General features: G+C 39.9%; 1 protein-coding gene and 1 long non-coding RNA gene across 3 annotated transcripts in view; both read left to right on the top strand.

The window, feature by feature from the left end:
* The first annotated feature begins 5,439 nt into the window (after positions 1-5,439).
* RWDD3 (RWD domain containing 3) lies at positions 5,440-16,019 on the top strand. 2 transcript variants are annotated; one of them, XM_032867188.1, is made up of 4 exons: positions 5,440-5,543; positions 13,048-13,535; positions 15,314-15,429; positions 15,528-16,019. In XM_032867188.1, exons 1-4 carry the CDS (start codon positions 5,459-5,461, stop codon positions 15,640-15,642), a joined length of 804 nt encoding a protein of 267 aa, XP_032723079.1. In that variant the 5' UTR covers positions 5,440-5,458; the 3' UTR covers positions 15,643-16,019. The 2 variants fall into 2 exon arrangements, with proteins under 2 accessions (XP_032723079.1, XP_032723080.1); XM_032867189.1 differs by lacking the exon at positions 15,528-16,019 and having other exon boundaries at positions 13,048-13,488; positions 15,314-15,390.
* Positions 16,020-17,750: 1,731 nt separating this feature from the next.
* The window catches only part of LOC116873388, a 47,404-nt gene continuing 43,775 nt past the window's right edge, over positions 17,751-21,379 (top strand). Inside the window, exon 1 of the long non-coding RNA XR_004383805.1 lies at positions 17,751-17,772. This is a non-coding gene — a long non-coding RNA (uncharacterized LOC116873388). The remainder of the gene's footprint in view (positions 17,773-21,379) is intronic.

Genomic DNA, 21,379 nt, shown 5'->3' on the forward strand with positions numbered 1-21,379 from the left:
CTAAAATTCCACTTGATGTGGTGGGGACTGCCAGCTGCCTCCTAATATTTTCCCTTTCTCCATAGTATAGGAATAATAACAGTATTTCATTTCCTCCTCCACTTTTAGCTGGACCTAGAATAAAGTTGCCATTTACCACTCCCTTACTGGGAGTGGTCATGGGACTAAATTCTAGTCAATGGGATTGGATGGAGTCCCATTCTCCTGACTAGATGCAGACTTGGTGGTTGGAGCTCCAGGGACCACCCTGGAGCATGGTATGACAGTGGACCCAAGCTGTGCAGAGCAGAACCACAGAAGGGAAATACCATCGGTCCCTACATTGCGGAGCACCCCAGCTTTGCCTGCCTCCCTCCACTTAAACCTCTAAGACAAAATCCCTGTGTCTTGTTCAAGGTGCTGAAGTTTTAGGTTTTGTGCTTTTCTCACTTGAATGAATCCTAAACCATACATTTGTTGGACTTACCACTTTTGAACCTATTTTCTCTCTTCATGCCTCTCACCAACTCCGTTTTCTTTACTTAGTCCATTTCTTTTCTTTTCCCTTCCCTATTTCCCCCTTTCTGTTCTTTTCTCCTTATTGAGCATTATACAAAACTCAAATACCTTGACCTATTCTCTATTGAACACATTTTTAAAAAGTAACCTATTATAGAGAAAGTAAAATACACAAAAGTAGACAGAATACCAAATCTTTCTGCACTCACAACTCTGCCACACCAATTTGTAATCTATGGTCAACTCAGCCACAGCCATACTCCAGCCTCTCGCCCCTTTCTACATTATTTTGAAACAAATCTCAGATCTCATATTATTACCAAATGAAGTTTCAGGTCTCCCTATTGCTTAAAAAGCAGATGAAGCCATACTTTTCTTCTAGAAATAAAGCCAATTTAAAAAAAATTATTATTTTTATTAACATATAATGTATTATTTGCTCCAGGGGTACAGGTCTGTGAATCGTCAGGCTTACACACTTCACAGCACTCACCTTGTCACATACCCTTCCCAATATCTATAACCCAACCACCTTCTCCCTACCCTCCTCCCTCCAGTAACCCTCAGTTTGTTTTGTGAGATTAAGAGGCTATTATGGTTTGTCTCCCTCCCAATCCCATCTTGTTTCATTTCTGCCTTCTGTACCCCAAGTCCCCCACGTTGCCTCTCAAATTCCTCATATCAGGGAAATCATATGATAATTGTCTTTCTCTGATTGACTTATTTCGCTTAACATAATACCCTCTAGTTCCATCCATGTAGTTGCAAATGGCAAGATTTCATTTCTTTTGATGGCTGCATAGTATTCCATTATATATATACATATATATACATATATGTATATGTATATATATATATCACATCTTCTTTATCCATTCATGTTGATAAGACATCTAGGCTCTTTCCATAGTTTGGCTATTGTGGACATTGCTTAAAACCAAATTTTTAACTCATGTTTTTCTTCACTTCTTAACACTCCTCCTTTTCATGTTATCTTAAGTGTTCACCTTACTATTTCCCTGCTCTTTGCCCCCCCCATTCCTTTTTTTCTCCCTCATTCCCCTCTCTTTCTGTATCTAATACATCATTTGCCTACAGCCCCCCCCCCCCGCATTTTTTAAAAAAAGGAAATCCAGGTCTAATTTTCTCAGTCATAGATGTAGTTCTTTGATCTACCTACCTCTTTTGATTTTCAACCACTGAGAATCATTTTGCCAAAATGGCAGAATTTCCTCATTTATAGTTCCTTTGTGAGTTTGAAAGTATTTTTAAAAAGTCACATAGTCCCCAAACTACCCTCCCTCTGTCCCCATAATAAAAACTGGCTATGCTAGTAGTACAGTGAGAAAATGTAAAAGGAATCCAGTTACAGTAATAACCAAAACTAAGTATTGGATGTTATTTTAATTATACAAAATTATAAAACCTGACTGATACTGAGGACTTGTTTTTATAACATAGATAAGGCATTGAACTTTTATGTCATTGGACCTGGGCCATGTGGATGTTTTCCCACAAAGCAAGCTAGAACTGTTTCGATACCACTCATGGGTAAGAATCAAACATGTTTCTCATAGGCAGAATGTAACCAATCTTTTGGAGTGAGTACAAATTATTTGGACATGGTGGAGGTGGATCTTGCCACCAAATGGTATGATTACAGAGTCACTGTCAAATTCTTACAGATTTTATTTGTTTTTATTTTGTTTTCTTGGTGAAAAATCAATTTGTGACTTTCCACACTGTAACAAAACAAAAAGAACTATGACCAATTAACACAACAGTCTTTGTGTACCTTTGGAAACAGACTACGTTCCTAAACATTACAAATATATTTCTCCTCTGGGAAGTTGTGGGAAGTGGGTGTTACTCCACCCATTTCTTTCACCTACTACATTGACCTTCATACCAATAAGAAAATGTGAAAGAACTTGTAATTGTTGCTCATTGTGTTTACTTGTCTAACTTAATACTCAAGTCTTTGAGAGCAAGGGCTTGTTGCTTTCATCTCTATTTCAAAACACTAAGCTTGTAGGGTCAGGCCAGTCAACAGTCAATGTGTGCCCAAAACATTTTATGAAATGAGTAAATACAGAAACTTCAGTAGGAGAACCGCTCACATAGCTCATTGAAGTTCAGGTTCATTTCGCAAGTTGGCATTTAATGCCTCTTTTATTCTTTACTCTTAGTGGGTCTCTCTCTCTCTTTTAAATTCCAGTTAGCTAACATACAGTGTTATATTAGTTTCAGGTATACAATACTCTTAGTAGTTCTTAAAAAGCATTTTTACTTTTCTTACAGTCTTAACATGATCTTTTTCCTTATCATGTCCCACTACTTCAGTATTCTTAGCTTTTTTGACATGATACTAACATTTAACCAACCTCTCCTAATACTCTAAAATTGTGTGTTCTCACTTCTGTGTCTCAGTGGGGTTTGACTTACATTTTCTGATACAGTGTATTTAGGTCCACTACTACTCATGATGAAGTGAGAAGAAGTGTTTTCTCAGAAAAGCTAAAAGAACTATTTCCTGAGCTAGTGGTTTTAACTGGAGGTGAGAGATTTAAAACTTCTCCTCCTTATGGTCTTGGTAAAACAACTGTTTAGAAAAGTTGCTTGTATAAATAATATTCTAGCAAATCATACACTGTTTAAGGGAGGAGAAGTATGGAGAGGGAGAGGCAAAGAAAAAGAAAGTGCTCTAACTAGACATTCATCTACATGTCTAGACATTCATTCCACATTTAAATATTTAGAGTTTTTAGTAGCCTGTGAATACAAGAAAATTTATTACATTAAGGTAGGCTGTAGATATTTGACATGTAGCTGATATTTTCATAGTGTGAGAAATATCAAGCTGACATTATGCTTTCTCTGTGATGATTACTTCCAAATGTCAGAGAGTAGAAACTTATTCATGGGATTTCAGGGCCTTAGGATAGTGTCAATTTAAAAGACATTCACATCGACTTCTTTTTTTATTTAAACATGCTAAATGGAAGATGAAAAGCAGGTTAAGAAATCAACAGAGAAAGGAAGAGCAAAGAAGAGACCTATTGACAAGAAAATTTTAAATAGATTGATGTACTCTTACATCAATTTCATGAAACCTTAGCTGACAGCAGGCTCTGTGATTGCCTCCTAATATTTCTGACAGCTGGAGCCTTGCTGTTCATATTATTTCACTCCTATCACTTATGTTGAATTTGGGAAATTAAAAATAAGATATGAACTATTTGACTTTTTGTAGACTATCTTTAATAAATAAGGCTAATAACTAAAATTTGTATTTTAATACTGGCATTGGACTTCAAACTAAAATAAAATAACTTAGTGATATTTTAAATTAAAAATGTATTCTTTTGTTCACCAAACTCCTTAGAAGTTAATTATGAACCTACTGAATTGCTATTTTAGAAGTAACTCAAAGAAATTTTAAAAATTATTATTAAACAAATTGGCCATATCAGAGATAATTATGAGTTTAAATAAGCCTTTGTCTTTCCCAATTATGTGCACAGCAGTGCTCCTAATTACTTGGGGTCACTGAAATCCCATGGCATCCTGTGAAAAGCATTTCTCCTGCAGTCTATCTAGTTAGATTTCCTTTCTTATTTGGGGGAAGCCAGCATCTTCTCCTTTTTAAAAACCCCTTTTTAGCAACAGTGGGAACGATGTTGAGGATGGTAACATGATTTTTGTTGTGACTTGTGTAGGTCAATGACAGGACTCACCGTGTAGCCATCTAAGTTCTCTAATTCATCTTACAAATTTATTTCTGATACAAAGAAAAAATTGTGGAACCTCAGTGAGCTAGACAAGCTACTTCCTGAAGCTGCAGAATTTGAAATTGTTACTTAGAAAAACAAAAGGACAAGCCAAACATGCTGGCTGATAGAACTATCTCAGAGGATCATCGTAATCTTGTTCACTAAATCAAAGCTGGAACAGAATGGATTGATAATTCTCTTATCCTATTGGTGTTACTCAAACTCTTAAACTGAAGTGCTGAATTCAAGGACGATCATTCCATTATTAAAGCTTTAAGTGCCCCACTGTTTTATATGCATCAAGTATCATAAAATGAGTAATACTGAAAAGCTAGAGTTTGCTACGTTTCCACACTTGATGTACCCCTCCCGAGGCCAAGGAGTCTGGGCTGTCCCCTGAGAAGGCAGGAGACAACTGGGAAAGGTTAAGACGTTGCCTGCACCCTGGCGCATAACAACCCACAAAGTCCAGAGCCACCCCAGTGACATCCTTAGAATGGCAGGAGCTGCAGGCCCTCTGCTTTTGCAGGGTTAAGAGAAACAGGTCTCAGGAATCCGACTCTGGTTCATAGTCCCGGTGCCAGGTCCAGCTCAGCATCTGGGCTCGTTATTGCCCCCCGGCCTTTTCCGGGTGTCTCACACTGCCAGAGTCACCAACAGCTTCATCCGGACAGAGTGTTTCCTGCTGACTGCAAGGTCCCCAACACCCAGCCCCATTTTGGGCCGGACCAGGGCTCACCTCCTCACTGATCACTTTCCTGCTTGTTTTTGTCTTCCTAAGCTTCGAGTTCCTTTCTTCCACTCTGCCCTCCACCCCGAGCCCACGGCCAAGTCTGGGCGGGAACGGTGAGCCTTCAAAGCCGGGCTAAAGTTAGGGGATTTCTGGCTTTGCTGGGAGGCCTCCTTCCTCTGTCAGAAAGCAGCGGGGGTGCTGTACGGTCGCCTCTGGCTTCCGAGAAAAGTCTCCCGGGAAAAGTCCCCCGCAAAGAAACCGAGCCTCGCGCCGGAATTCTGCAAGAAGGAGCTTCGACGGCGGACTCCTAGGCCAGCGTCCTCTCCCCGCGCGCCGAGCCGGGGAGACACAGGGCGCCCCCCAGTGGCCGCCGGGCCGCGCCGCTCCGGGCCGGTGAGGGCTGCGGCAGCGGAAGTGGAGGGGCGGCGGCGGCGGCGGAGGCGGCTGGGCGGCCATGGCAGATGCCGCGCAGGAGGAGCTCTCGGCCCTAGCCGCGATTTTCTGCGGGCCGGAAGAGTGGGAAGTGCTGAGTCGCTCAGGTGACTACCCCGGCGAGGGAGGGGCCGGGCGTCCTTCTTCCCCGCCACCGGGACCGGGCTGCCTGCCCCAGGGCCCACCCTCGGGGACCCGGCTAGTGGAAGGATGGAACGCCAACCGCCGGGACTGGAGATGTGTGGGAGCAGCCGGGAGAGTGAGGCGACCCCCTCCAGCGTGGACTGTTGTCGGCGTGCACTCCGCCCCGCAGGGGACTGAGACCGCAGCGCCCAGGCCGGTGCGGCCCGCCGGCCGGCCCCCGCCCCACCGCCACCGGCCGAGCGCTGGGCCCTGCGCGGCCGCAGAGCCCTGGCCCCGGAACGCCCTCCGCCCCTTCCCGGGCCGCCCGTGTTGACTTCAGGTCTCACCTTGAAAAGAGGCCTGTCCTGACACCCCCAATTTAAACCCAGCTGCCCCAGATTACATTGTGTCCTTCCTAAACTCTGTGCATTATTCCTTCAGGGGCACCCACCACAGTTTTAACTCTCTTAAGGGCATTGAGGGTGCCGAGCAGCAGGTGGGCGGGGACCCTGTCTGTTACGTAATCACAAAACTCCATGCTCCTAGGACAGTGCCAGGCATATGGTGGTTAGTAAATGTTTGTTGAATGAATGTTTGAATTGGCCCTGTGCTCTATCCGAACCTTTTCTCAGTTATGTTTCCTAGTCGATTGCTCTTCTTTTGCGTTTTTCTGGCCCGCTGAAAGGTGGCTGTCAGTTAGAGGCTTTGGGCGTGTTGATCTTTCAGCCCGCATGTACCGATGCCCTGTAAACACAAGGTTTCAGAGACACAGCCCTTGTCCTCTGGGAGCTTACAGTCCAGAAGGGTTCTTTTGGCTATTTTTTGATGATAGTTAAAATTTATTCTGCCCCTGTCTGTGACTTCTATTAAGTAAAAACCAAAACTGCAGATTTTGAAAAAAGTGCAGTGATGCAGATAATTTTCAATTTTCACTTAGCTTTTAAATACATTATGTAAATTTTTTGGCATGGGATTTAGCCTTCTGTTATGTTTCAGCAACTATTAAAGTTGCCTTTCTGACCATAAATTGGTTGACCTTTAAGAAAGTAGTCTAAAAATGTTCTGGGTGTTGTGAGAAAACCATCTAGGACTAAGATGGGTTTCATGGTATCATTTGGTTGGTTATTCACACAGGAAGCCAGAGCCAAGCCTTTTCATTCTTTCTTCCTTGCCATCACCTGTGGTCATGTGACCATGATTATGTTCTAGGCACTGTGAACCAATTCGGGTAATGCAGCTGCTTCCTTTTCAGTGCCTGGCCTGTCTTGTATCCTATATAGAAACTATTGTTGACAGTCCATATGAAATAATTTGTTTTTAGTGTTTTCTTGTCACCCTCCTTCTGATTGGATAGCATTCATAATTCTTCATCATCTTTCTTACTGTCTCCATGTGTCTCTTTATTGATCATTACTTCTGCGTGAGGCAGCTATTACGGAGATCATCAGTTTTTCTAAATTCTTTCATGATGGCTCAGTTGAAATATCCTGGAAAAATGAACATAAGATTTCCCATCACACCTTAAAGAGGATGGAGTGGTAGTGAGCTGGGTCATGAGTACATAGATAGCTATGCATAAGATACTGCTGACCAGTCAGAGAAAACCTAAAAAAGTAAGCATTGAAAGAAAGAGAGCAGATTCTTAATAGTGAGAACACTGTGGACCCTTTATCTGCTGTTAAATTGAGCATGACTTTCAAGCCATGCCTCCTAATTAATTTAATTCAGCATTCTGGCATCAATAAGTAATTGAATTATAAAAGAATTCAGTGTAACAACTTAGGACATTTTGTTGCTGAAAGGTTCATTGGAGAATAGAACAATTGAGTGATTGAAATAAGGATGTTTGATGTCCACAACTGGGAATTAAGGGTAAGGTAAGGCCTTCTTTAATAGACCACAGTAAACACAAGTGGGCTGCTGGCTGTCGTTCTCACGGTCACTGTCAGCCTGGGTTGGACGATATAACATTGATACCAGAACATTAACAACATCAGTTCCATTCTGGCCTCCCCACAAATAATGCTGCTGCTTGTTGCCACTGGAATCAGGAGAACATTGTGGGGACACTGTGGGTGGGATTGCACTTCTGGTATGAGATTGCCCAGGAAGGGTTAGGCTCCCAACCCAGGGGTCAACTATTAAAACCATCAGATTGAAGAGGCTGACTAATTGAAATCAGTTAAGTTGGGCTAATTTATGCTGGGAATTTCAGGGGATTTAAGCACATGGCCTCTTTATAGTGGTTACAGTAAGCCTATAGTAAGAGGCACATGGCCTCTTTATAGTGGTTACAGTAAGCCTATAGTAAGAGGCGTCAGGTATAACTGTCTCTTACAGGGACGAATGATGTAAACCCCCACACTGCTGTCTACTGGGGAGGGCTATGGGTAGACCAAATCAGAAGTATTCTACCCCTCCTTGTATAGTGCAGTCAGGCCAGGTGCCAAGTTTAATGGGGTCACCTTCCATGTACCTCATACTTCAAATGAATCTTACCTGATGAGGGGTACTCTTAGCTTTTTCACAGAGAAGTTAACAGATGTTCAGGCTGGTTAAGTAACCACCAGGCACCAGGGTATATGGACCCTTAATAGAGATGGGGCTGCTGCATGAGGAAAAGAATTCTTAGCAAGGATAACACTTATGAAAGAGCAATAATGAGCACCCATAGAAAGGAGATGGGTGTCACCCAACTTATGTTCAGAGTAGTTCTGTAGGGGAGTGTGTGGGCATGCGTCTGTGTGCACACTTAGCAGGTAAAATGGATACTGTTATAAATCCTCATTTTCCTGATAGTTGAGGGTCACAGATTATATTGCTGTAGTCAGTGCTCATTATATGTGGACGTGTAGTTCTGGAAATTATCTTGTGGATCAGAAGCTTGTAAAATGGGAGGTATATAAGACTCAGTATCAGATAATATGTTGCACAGTAGCTTCAGCGTGAATTTTTGTCTTCTGCTAACACTCATGTTCGGATTGGATTGGGCCCTCTTGCAAAATGAATCATGACTGTCACCCACTGACCCCTCTACATCTGCTCAGCTCTGTTTCCTGCTGATTGTCAATACTGTGTTCACCTCTGCAAAATCAATTCAGCCTTGAACTTGACTTCTAAAGGATGGGATTGCCACTTTTAGCTTCACTTATTTTTAGTTTTCCTTTTGCTTTTTTTCTGTAACCACATTTTTAAACACATAGAAAAATCCAGCCATAGCATAAAAACAAGCACGAGTGGATGCATATTTGTGGCGAGCTGCCCGGGAGGAAGAGGAAAGAAAGCCCCGTGCAATGAAGTGCAACAGGGTACTAGGGCCTGCTTCTTGGTTTTCTGAACAACGGCTTACTTTGAGGATATCTAAAAATTGAAGAAAAAAGGAAGCAAATGAAAGGAAAGTCAGTTGTATGTGGTTTCTTAATGGGCTCCAAATGAATCTTGAAGAATGCATTCTATTAAATGGTTAACATTTTCCAATGTCTTCTGTTATTGGACAGTATTAAGTTCCTATCGTGTAGCTGTGAAAAATGGAAATTCTTAAAAATAACACTGCTGTGGAATTTGGGGTTCAGTTCAGTTTCTCTAGTTTGATTTTCTGTTGTTTGGAGTGTGGTTAGGTGTACAATTTCATGTAAGGAAGAACAAGGTCTGAAACCTATTTTGGTTAGTGTTCTATTTATGAAATTGATACACTTATAAGGCAGAGTGACTTATTTAAAAAAAAAAACTGGGTAATTTATATGTGAATTTCAACCAGAGGCAAGACCTACATCTTTTGGTAGGTTCTTTAGATTAAAATAGTCTTGAAACTTACGAAAATTTCAGTTTTCTAGGGCAAGTGTAAGTTTTCTAGGGCATAGATGTTTATTGACAATGATGAGTTTGTAAGTTAATGTGTTTTTTGAGCTCAGGGAGGGGCAAAGATTAGTGTTAGATTTAGAGCACGATTATTTTTTCTGTTAATCATTCTTTCTAAGCTGTTAATAGTCTTAAAGCAGATAGAGGCAACTTTGTTTTTTGTGTCTCTCTTTTCCTTTAATGAAAAAATCAGATTGACAGTACATGTGGTTATATGAAAAATCCTGACATGAGAGAGAGCCAGTTTAATTGCATGTACAAACTAAAGCAGATATGAAATGGAAAGGTAATGCGCATACTTCTAGAGTTTTAGAGAGAAAATGAGTTTTTAAAAGAATATAATTTTATTACCACATTAAATATCAGCAGAGTGGGGTCATTATTGGGCTTTTCATTTTCCTATAGAGATAACAGCATTTTGTGTAATTTTAGTTTGCAGCCCCAGTATGTGTGTATATGTTGGGGTGGGTGGGGGGAATGGGCAGAGTCACTGTCTCTGAGAAGACCAATTAGGAAGAATGTTAATCCTTTCCAGTTCTTGAAAGAATCAAAGCAATTTTTCTTCTAAACATATAACTAATAATTTTATAGTTTTCTAAGGCAAAAGTAAGGATTTCTCCCATTGCTTTTTTTTTTTTTTTTTTTGGAGAAAGAGAGAGATGAGGGGGAGAGAGGGAGACAGAAAATCCCAAGCAGGCTCCACACCCAGCATGGAGCTCTGTTCCACCACCCCGAGATTATGACCTGATACGAAATCGAGAGCTGAATGCCCAACCAACTGAGCCACCCAGGTTCCCCTCTCCCTTGTTTTCTATTTGCTGCTTAGGACCAGAAAATCCCTAAGAGAGAAAAATGAAAACTGGTAAGAATTTGAAAGGCCAGCTCAATAGCATTTTCCTACTTTCTCCCTGAACTGCCTGTTTCTGTCAGTTGGTTACCTGCACTGGGGAGGAACAGGTGGGTATACATACTTACATGGCAGGGATTGAAACACTGTGGGTTTCAGGGGTTTGATCAGAAAGGGATTCTTGCTTGAAGGGAAAAGCTTGCTTTGTGGACACAGGTACTGTATTAGTTTCCTGTGGCTACTGTAACAAATTTCCAAAAATGTGGTGGCTTAAAATAACACCCATTTTTTTCTCTTGTCATCCTGGAAGTCAGGAGTCTGAAATCAGCTTCACCAGACTAAAAGCAAGTGGTCAGCAGGGTTGTGTTCCCTCTGGGGGTTGGAGGGGGAGAATCCACTTCTTTGCCTTTTCCAGCTGCTAGAGCTCATTTCTTGCACCCCTTTGCTCATGGTCCTTCTCTCTCTTCAAAGTTGGTAGCATGGCATCTGACTGCAGTGATTACATTGCTTTGGACACTTGTGATTACATTTTCCTTGTGATTACATTTGTGATTACATTTAGGTCCCATCTCAGGATCCTTAACACAATCACATCTGCAAAGGCCCTTTGCCATGTTCTGGCAATGAGGACATATACATTGTGGGACCATTATTTAGCCTATCACAGGTAGCAAGGACTTCTGCACCTGTGATCCCCATGGTTACAAGCTAGCGCTCAGAGCTATTTATCTGTAAAATTTAAAAGCTTCTTATAGCTTAATAATTATTTCTTGGCTATTGTCTAAAAAGAAAATTTTAGATAATCCAGTGGTGAAGAAAATAGTTCATTTGGTTCAACCATAGTAATTCTGGTATGAGAGTACCACAGAATAAGTTCAAAGTACCATGAGAATCATAAGACAGATTTTATAGGGGTGATGTTCATTTATGATGAAGGTATGAAGATCTTCAGAAGTTATGCCTCCCTTTGAGGGAGAAAGTAGGCTCCCTAAAGGATTTCTGGAGAATTTATTCCGTCTAATGGTCATACGTTGTCTGTAGGTGTATTTATAGTGCCCGTTTCACATAGTGAAATGTACTGATGCAACTGACATTTAGGGACCCTATTTAATAATAAAATGGTCATACGTTGTCTGTAGGTGTATTTATAGTGCCCGTTTCACATAGTGAAATGTACTGATGCAACTGACATTTAGGGACCCTATTTAATAATAAAATATTTAAAAAATAAGGAACTCGGTGGGAGAAAGAAGGGTTTTGAGAAACATGATGAATTGTAGAGGAATGTACTAAGATTTGGAAAATTTTTCTTTATCCATACCCATTTTACTTAGGTAAACACATTTTAGTTATATCATTTTTTAAAAAGATTTTATTTATTTATTTGACAGAGATCACAAGTAGGCAGAGAGGCAGGCAGAGAGAGAGGAAGAGAAACAGGCTCCCCGCCGAGCAGAGAGCCTGATGTGGGGCTTGATCCCAGGACTCTGGGATTATGACCTGAGCCGAAGGCAGAGGCTTTAACCCACTGAGCCATCCAGGCGCCCCTAGTTGTATCATTTTAATATGGTCTTTATAATGGTTGCTGTCTGTGTTTCTGGGTAGTGTCTTTAAATAGTAGTTCTTTGCCGCTGATACCAAAGAGTCTAAACAACAGCAACGAAAACCTTTCTGTAGCAGATGTGTTTGGTCCTGTGTGAATCAACGTCTGTAACAATAGCTTTTACATAAATGGAATCAGGTGGCTAGAAAGCCACATTAATGTTCTGTTTGGTTCTTTTGGGGCGGGGCGAGGGGCGTAGCCAGGTTCCAGTTGTTGAGGCTGTTGAGCAGCAATCCAAGTATGAAAATGAGAAAGGTTTGCCTGTTTCTGTCATGAAGGAGGATGGAACAAGGGCGTGTGGAGAAAGAAGCAGGGGTAGAGAGAGGCAAGTTAGCTTCAAAGATATCCGTCTGCACCCAGTTCTGTTCTACTCTGCTCTTCTGATGTGTGTGCTTCTGCCCCCTGCAGAATGAATCAGCCTGACGTTTTATCAACTTTTTGAAAAGTGGGGTGAAGCGGTGTGGAACACATCAGAGGGGTGAAGTGGAGCAAATCTGAAAGGGAGCAGTGTTTCATCTCCTAGCCTGTATGTGCCTCCCCCTCCTCCTCGTGGAGCCAGAGAGGGCTGAATTGATGTCCGCCCCATTTTAGTTCATTCTGCTACCTTCATGTTACATTGATACTAATACATTTGAAGTCGGAAAGGAGCAGGGCCGGGCAGTTACTGTTTCATGCACAGTCATCAGTTTCTCGGGCCCTGCAACTACACTGCATTACGGTGTTTGCTTTGACTTGAATCTGCCACCTTATGACCTGGCTTGGATGCACTGTGTAACTTTTAAATTAATACACTGATTTTATGTATATGCAGCACTGTTTCTCTACGTGTTCATGTGAGTTCATTACGAGTTTCCAGAATTAGAACTAAGTGAGGGTAGGAAAAAAAAAATCGTGTGATGAGATAGCCTTCTGGTAAACCTGACCAGAAATGGGGCACTAGCCAATGGAAATGCCTCAGAAGCTCTGGATGCTGGGATGCAGGAATCCATGAGTATATGTGTATGGTTGAAGGAGAGAATCTGTAAATCACGGCTCTCTTGGGATTATGTGTCTCTTTGTAAAATACCTCCAGTTTTCTCATGAAACATCAATTGACATTGGAAATGAAAAATTTAACTTCTTAGTGTGCCATTCAAATCGAATTATGTATAGCTAATCATTATTTTTGGATGCTTTCCAGGGACAGAGGGGACAGTGTTCAGAATTCTCACAAAAGCTGAAGGCCTCACGGGCGCCGACGTACCTTTAGAATTGGTGTTCCATTTGCCAGTCAGTTACCCTTCGTGTTTACCTGGTATCTCGGTTCACTCCGAACACCTGACCCGGGCCCAGTCAGTGACTGTGAAGGAGAAGTTACTTATGCAAGCAGAGAACCTTTTGTCGGAACCTATGGTCCATGAGCTGGTGCTCTGGATTCAGCAGAATCTCAGGCATGTCCTCAACCAACCAGAAACTGGAAGTGGCAGTGAAAAGTGTACTTCTGCAACTGGCATGACTGTGGATGATGGACTGTGGCTAACTCTTTTGCATTTAGATCACATGAGAGCAAAGACCAAATATGTCAAAACTATTGAGAAGTGGGCTTCCGATTTAAAGCTGACAGGAAAACTGATGTTCGTGGGTAAAATAATACTGATTTTACTACAAGGAGACAGAAGCAATATCAAGGTGCCAAAAAATTTAATGTTGAATATGAATTGGGCTATTTTCTGCTAAAATGGTGTGTCTGTGTGTTTTGTGACAATGGGACAGGTTAATCATTAAGATGTTAATGGATCTCCATTTTTTTAAAGAATGTCTCTAACTTCTAATTACAACAACAAGCTTACAAACCTTGAAGAATAAGTAGATTATATTTTTAAAAATTATTCCACATAATGAAAGGGATAGGTCATTAAAAAAATCTCTATAGTGCATGGATTTTGTTTCTTTAGTTAGCTTTGAGCCTTAACTTTATTAAATGTGCACTAAAAGTTTGTGCATATCTGTATTCCATTCCTCAGGCACAGTGTCTGCCTGTGGGTACTGTGTAACTTTTTGGCAGTTAAAAACATATTCAGACACTTTAATTTGGCTTCTGTAATACCTGGAAAGAGGAGCTGATCCCTCCTAACCAGGATTTAGTGTTAGTGGAAGTAGCATCGTTAGGCTGTCAGCTTGTCACCTCCTACCTAACTTTTGTTTTCCACCTGACTTGTCTCAGCAGCTGCTTTCAAAATCATGATCTTCTTCAGATTCTCCAAGTTCGCACGCTCAACTCACCTAACCTATTTTATGTGGGACCAGACAAGGAAAGCTGCTTATTATATTTTAAATCTTGAAAGCACCACAAATCACTTAATAGGTTTATGCTTTCAGATGGGTTGGATCAAGAATACTTCAATTGAATTTATTCAAAACAGATTTAGTTTGCACAACCTATAATCTGAAAGATTTGTAGAATAACTACCTAGCTTTTTCAGAATGGGTGCTTATCACAATACTTATTTGGCATTTGGTTAACCAGATTAGTGCTGGGGTTATAGCATATAGATACCACAAATAATTAAAGTTGAATCAGTCTTGGTTTGAGGTCTGACCAAAGTACCAGATATTGCAAGGTGATTTATAGTATATCTATAAAACTTGACATTCTGGGTAAACTCCTGGCTGACAGAATGAATACAAATTAATTTCCTTGTTCATATTTCCCTAAAAGGCTCAGATTTTTCTTTAAGCCAGCTCAGGAATGTTAGGTTAAGTGCAGCTGTTTTGCAGATGTCACTCAGATTGGATCCATCAATTGATAAGTATTTATTTCATATGACTAGAACTTTGCTAATATAGAGGAATTGTACTTTTTATTTAAAGAGTTCTTTCTTTTTTATGAACTTTCCCTAAAATGCCACTTAATGTAAATATCTCTGTTAAAATTGTTAAGATTATATATCAGGATTGAGAGTTACAGGTACGTATTTATAGATGTCATCCAATTTGGACTGGTAAGTGCTGTGTGCCTGTTAATTTCTTTCAGATGCAGAAGTAGCCATAACACTACCACTAGCTGGTACTGTTAATTGTGCCAAAGCACTGTGTGCCAGGGTGTCCTCTGTGCGCTTTGCACATATTAACTCTTTTAATCATCACAGCTTCCCATAAGGTAGCTACCGTTCTGCGTACCATTTTATGGAGTAGATTCCTGAGGCACAGAGGGCTTAAGTAACCAGCCTGGAATCAGATATAGGAGGCCATGCAGTCCCGATTTAACCCTGCGTTGTTTGAAGGCCTCCTTCTACCAGCACATTCTTCTGTCTAGTGTAGAAAGACAATGTAGCCCTCTTACTGCTTGATTCAGAAAGAGAGTACTCTAGGCAGGAAAATAAGCCTGCAGGTGCATGGCTTCTTTAAAACTAGGACTTGGAGATTCCGAGTAAGATATGTACTTAATGTACTGATTTATCATTTAGGAGTACCTGCTTCTTCAGAAAACCTCCAAAGTAGATGTGGACTCAAGTGGAAAGAAATGCAAAGAGAAAATGATTAGTGTACTGTTTGAAACAAAAGTACAGACAGAACACAAAAGGTATAATTTAGTACTATTGCAGATGGAAAAGTAACTGAATCGATAATTATACTCTGACAAATCTAGGCATATTCATGAGTTTCTCTTGTATAATGCAGGTTTCTGGCATTTGAAGTCAAAGAATATTCATCGTTGGATGAGTTACAAAAGGAATTTGAAACTGCAGGACTTAAGAAGCTTTTCTCTGAATTTGTGCTTGGGCTGGTAAAATGAAATGGAAGACAGGAATCTTTTAGTCAAACCGCGGTGGTTTTTTGTCTTGTTTTGTTTTGTTTTGTGTTCTACAGTGGATTTTGGGAATGGTTAATTGAAATTCTCGTAAGGAAACAATTTTAAAGTTTCTCTGAAGCAAAATGATAGACACCATTCTAACTTCAGGAACAAAAGCCCATTTTGCTTATGGACTATTAAACTTTAAAAACGCCCATATATTCTAATTTTTGCCAGTAAAGGCTAGGTTTAATAGATGGAATGTTATTTGAAAGATAAATATGAAATGATGGTAAATGAGCCCTTGTGATTATATAGAGGATTTGTTTGGAACTGTGCAATTTTCTAGCTAATTTTCTTGTAATTAAATGAAATTTTTTTAAAGATTTCTTTTCATGTTTACATTTTTAGCATTTGGTCATGATTTTCCTCAATTCAGCTTATTATATCTATGTTTTATATTTAGTATTTTATATTTAAGTTGGATGCTATGAAAAATATAACACTGATTTCTTTGTGCAAGTGTGTAAACTGTTAGTTTAAATACAGACCAAAGAAGTTCTATAGAACTTGACTTTTGATCACTTTCTTTGGGGTCCTAGATAGCATAGTACTTATTAGTACACTAGTTAGTTATAGGACTAGGGAGTCAATTAAAATTAAAGTTAATATTATTATTTTGGGGAGGAGGGGCAGAAGAGGGAGAGAGAGAATCTTAAGCAGGCTCCATAACGTGGGGTGTGCTCTCACGACCCTAAGTTCATGACCTGAGCCGAAATCAAGAATCACATGCTTCACTGACTGAGTCACCCAGGTGCCCCTTAAAATAATTTTTGAAAAAACTTACCTTTGGGTTTTATAAGAAAAGAAATGTTTCACATAAAATGAACTTGACTTGTTAGATGGAGGAAATGATATAGAGATACTATTTTGTATTTCTTAGGAAATCTGTTAAAATATGATAATCTTAAAATATATAATGACCTAAGGAGAGAAGAAGCCATAAAATGAAAGCTTGTATTACAATCTGTAACAAAAGCATAAAGAGGCATTTATGTTTGAGAAAAGGAATTTGTGTTCATAAAGCCAAGTGTGCTTCCAAAATAAGGGGCCAAATGATAGAGGAAAAGGCCATGCAAATCCCTCTCACTGCAATCTGTGAAGTACAGTGATGTCATTATAAAATCATGAAATGTTGTAGCATGCAGGTAATGTTTCTTTCTTTCTTTTTTTTTTTTTTAATTATTATTTTTTTGCAGGGAGGGTTTCTTGACAGTGTTGTTCTGGGGCCTTGATGGTTCAACCTGATTGTCTCACTTTCAGGCACCCTTATAATTAAATTGAACCTCCTATTGATCATCTTACGGGTTTCTAATGAGAAGGGAATTTTGATTCATTTTACCTCATTCCAGGGTATTTATGATTTTTTCTTGGAGAACAGGTAAATGTAGTTAGGTTGTTCTATGGGAACAGCAGATGGCAAGGAGAAGCTAGGCTACTGGTATGCTCAACTGAAAATAGGCTGGAAAATGTAGGGCTACTGCTTCATTTGATTTACTAAGTAAGGAGATTAAAGGTTATTACCATCAAGGCTGTAACAGTAAAAGTAGCAGGGGGCTGGTCTGAATTTTATCACAACAGAACAGCTAGTCCTTTATTTTACTTTGATTCTTCTCTGTTCAAGTGTTTTCTGCACCATGCTTTGTGGCTCTCCCAACTTTCATCTTCAGATTTGACCCTCTACACCTAGAGAAGAACTTGAATCAGGCAAAATTGAATATTGGTAGTGACTTTCTCCAAATTAATTAAATTTCTATTTGCTAAAATTATGTTTAAAAAGTATTAGTTATGATTACTTTCTTGAATGTTTACATCTGAGTCTTTCACAAATATACACATCAGAATGCAAAACTAACCTTGACAGTATTAGAGACTTATATAAATTTATAAATTTATAAATCTCTGGATAAAAGAAAATTTAAAATGATATGCAAAAAATATTTAAGAGTCTTTCTGATATTTTCTTACCAGAGAATTGCTTCCGTTGATATTTTTACCTCAAACTCTTAATGCTTTCTTTTCAGCCCGAGGTACTTATGAAAAGATCATTAGGACTCCCGGAAGACAGAAGAGGTGAGGCCAAGGGCTGGGACCCCTGAAGGACTACACTATAATTGAAGCGTAAATAAATTAATTGTCCTAGCTAAACTTTGAGGATTCTGTTAGGTCCAGAAAGTCTTAAACTTTGAATTTGGATTAAAGTAATCCATGATTCTAATGCCGCCATATCCTCCAGATCTTTGGAGAAAGATAACATTATCCTAGGCATCAAATTTTATCTATTTAAAAATTTTAATATTATTTTATTTTAAATTCAATATCCAGCAAATTTTAAATTTTAAAATTCAATATCCAGCAAATAATCAGATAACTGGACTCATCAAGAGACAAGATATTATCAGCGAGAAGCAACAGAAAAAATAGACAATAGAAATAGAACCACAGGGACTCTACATGCTGGAATTATTGGACATAGATCATGGAACAGTTATGCTTAGTATATTCTAATAGACAAAAGCCAAACTTGGAACTGGTATTAGAAACCATAAAAGGTGACATGGTATATTTGTATTTGAAAAATAACAAAATAAAAAACAAATAGAAATTCTAGAACTGAAAAATAAAAGAATTAAAGAAATAGTTAATAAGTTAAAGCCCAGTTAGGAAATCAGAAACCAGCTTAGGTATTTCAAACAGTGAATTTAAAACAGGAATTGGTTAGAAGGCTGGAAGAGCAAAAAGGAGAAGGAATGGGACTGGATGACAGAAAAGAAAAAGAGGGGAGGGTGATGTTCTCAGAGTTCAGAAATGGCCAAGAGTGTATTCCTGCTGCTGCACTTTAAAAACTGTTGTAATTGGTCCCAGATCTGCTCACTTGGTGCTGCCTAGACCAGAGCTAAAGGTGCTGATAGGTACTATCTCTGGTCTGTTGGAATTGCCACTTGCTACCACTACAGCAAATGCCAGCAACTATCACAGTGCCCTGTGCTGCCTTCAGATCTTCCAGCAGTTCCTCCAAAATTGACCAAACCAACAGGAATCCAGCTGGCAAAGAAGTCTGGGAAATGTAGTTAGAATATCCCGACCCAGAAGAACAGCAGAATAGAGGAGGATGTGTATGTGTGTGTGTGTGTCTGGGAAGTGAGGGGAGAGACCCAAATGCCCATAGGAGGTAACCAGCACAATCTTCCTTTTAGCTATTAAGCATTCCCACTTACTCCCTACCCATATTTAAATTTCTGTACAATTTTTATGCTTCCATCTATGCAGACTTAGCTATATTTTGCACAAATGAAGAGATTTTTGCCTTTTCCCTCAAAGGGGGAGAACTAAAGTCCCATCAGTTACTATTATACTCACCAGTGTTAATTCTTCTAGTTCAATCACAATTCCACAATTCCACCTGGATATTCTGTAACCTGAAGATGAAACTATAAAGTTCACCACCACCACCATCTCTTATATCTAACTTGAGGGAAGGAAGGGGAAGAACTTGAGGGAAGAGGGAAGGAAAAATAGTTAATAAATACAAAGATAAACAGAACAAACAATGAAGCAAATTTTCATGAGTACTTTGGTACTTCTATAACTGGTCATGAACCTATAGCTGGTATTTATAACTTCTTCCTCTACTCTTTGCTCTCGGTCAGCACTTCTACTGGTCAAGTCTCTCTACCTAGCATAGTGGCCAGAACTTCATTTCGGAAGGATCTAAGTCCTCAGTAGTTGAGTTGCTTATTAACTTTGACTATAGAACAAGAAATATTAAGAGGCAACCCAGGATTTCCTGGGGTCCTGACATAGTTCTTATTGACCTCACTGTATATCAGTAACCCAATTTTGCTGGATCTGGATCAGCACCCCAGCCACAATGGGAATGTCTTTCTTTGCTTGTTGGTTTAGTATCATAAGGAGCCTAATATATTTGAGTGTCAGTCTCAACTTCCAACTGATTTGAGCCATTTTGCGTGCCCTGGAAGAAACATTCTTTCCATGGGAACTAAGATTGCCAAATCAGCATAGCCCAAGTTTACAGAGGTGAGAATAAAAAATTCTGTGAGTGGATTATTAAATATAATATGGATAGAAGTCCATCCTATTGTTATTCCCTGATTTCTGGATCCTCATATTCTGGAAGTGGGAGAAATACATCTTATACTGATCACTGAAGCAAAATACTTTTTTATCTTGTATAATAGTACCTCGGCCTTTCAGAATCTTGCCTCCCAGCTGGCCAAGTAACTGAGTCTTTTGTAGGTCACTATATTACTTTATCAAGCTGGCTACTTCTGTGTGATTTGGTACATGGAAAGACCTATGAATTTCATAGTCATGAGCCCATTGCTACATTTCTTTTGTTGTGAAATAAATTTCTCATTTAGATGTTGTATTGTGTTCTCACAATGTCTATAATATTCTGGTTGGTAGTATTATAGGAAGGGACTTCTGATTCATATCCAAAATAAGGCTTTCATGTTTTTATAAAAACAAATTGCTGGCCCTTCCACTAGAGAAGAGATCCAATGTGATTAACTAGCAACCAGGAAGCTGGTATCTCCCAGGAAGTGAGGCCCTACTGGTGGCTCAGCATTGATCTCTGTTCAGAGCAGGTTAGGCACTTACCAGTGATAACAGCAAGGTCAGTATTGGTGAGAGAAATTTTACGTTGCTGAGCCCATGTATAACTTCCATCCCTGCTGCCACATTTGCTTTGTAGAAGAGCCCACTGAGCAGGCACAGGGATGCTAGGGAAAGAAAGTGACCGATGTCTACAGGATGAGTCAACCTGTCCATTTGATCAATGAAGACTTTCTTCAGAGTGGTTGCCCTTTGATAAGCATCACATGGGACACAAATATCCCCATATTTTGTGCTCATCCCTAGGCGTCCATTCAGGTATCTCTGCCTCATCTCCTTGTCATTAGTCTTCTGATCTCATTCTTTCAAAGTGACTGATTTTCTGGCCAATCCATTAGCCACTGCCCATGAAATACTGTAGATCTATACCATGGATATTTCTTTACCTAGACAAGGTAGATAGCCAGAAGTACTGCTCCAAGTTCTGCCCACTGAGAAGATTTCACTTTAACCTTTCAGAGATAATCTAGATTGGAATGGTAATTGCTGAAGCATATTGTGAAGGACCATCTGTATTGCAGGCCTGAGTTCATTCTTCCTTGGTTAACAAGTTATGGGTGCTGCTCATGACACAAGAAGAATCTCGTGCAATAGTTGCTATAAGCATCTGAGCCACTTGATCACGAAGCTTGCCTGTGCCTTCAGGACCTGCTTGAGCTTGATCTTGCACACATCACTTCATTGTACATACTCAAATTTAAGATTTCATGGATGAAATGATACCCAGTTCATGATATAGGTAGCTTGGGTCACATGGTCAGTTGGTATTCCACAGTCAAGTGTTCAATCTCATCCAAGATCCAGGAGCAGGCTAGGAGGTCTTTTTTAAGAGAAGGATACTTATACATAAAAGAGCATGGCTTTGATTTAAAACCTAAGTTCCACTGTGCTTGTGAGGGGCTCTACATAACATCACCACAGGCCATAACGCATTGAGCTTCATCGGGTCTTCTGGGTTGCAAGGTCCACTCAGCAAGCAACTTGTACTGCAGTTTGGATCTGTAACCTTTTCCTGTTTTGGGCCCCACTCAAAACAGGCAAC

This window comes from Lontra canadensis, unplaced genomic scaffold (genome assembly GCF_010015895.1).
Source record: "Lontra canadensis isolate GAN:19392208 unplaced genomic scaffold, GSC_riverotter_1.0 scaffold33, whole genome shotgun sequence".
NCBI lineage: Eukaryota > Metazoa > Chordata > Mammalia > Carnivora > Mustelidae > Lontra > Lontra canadensis.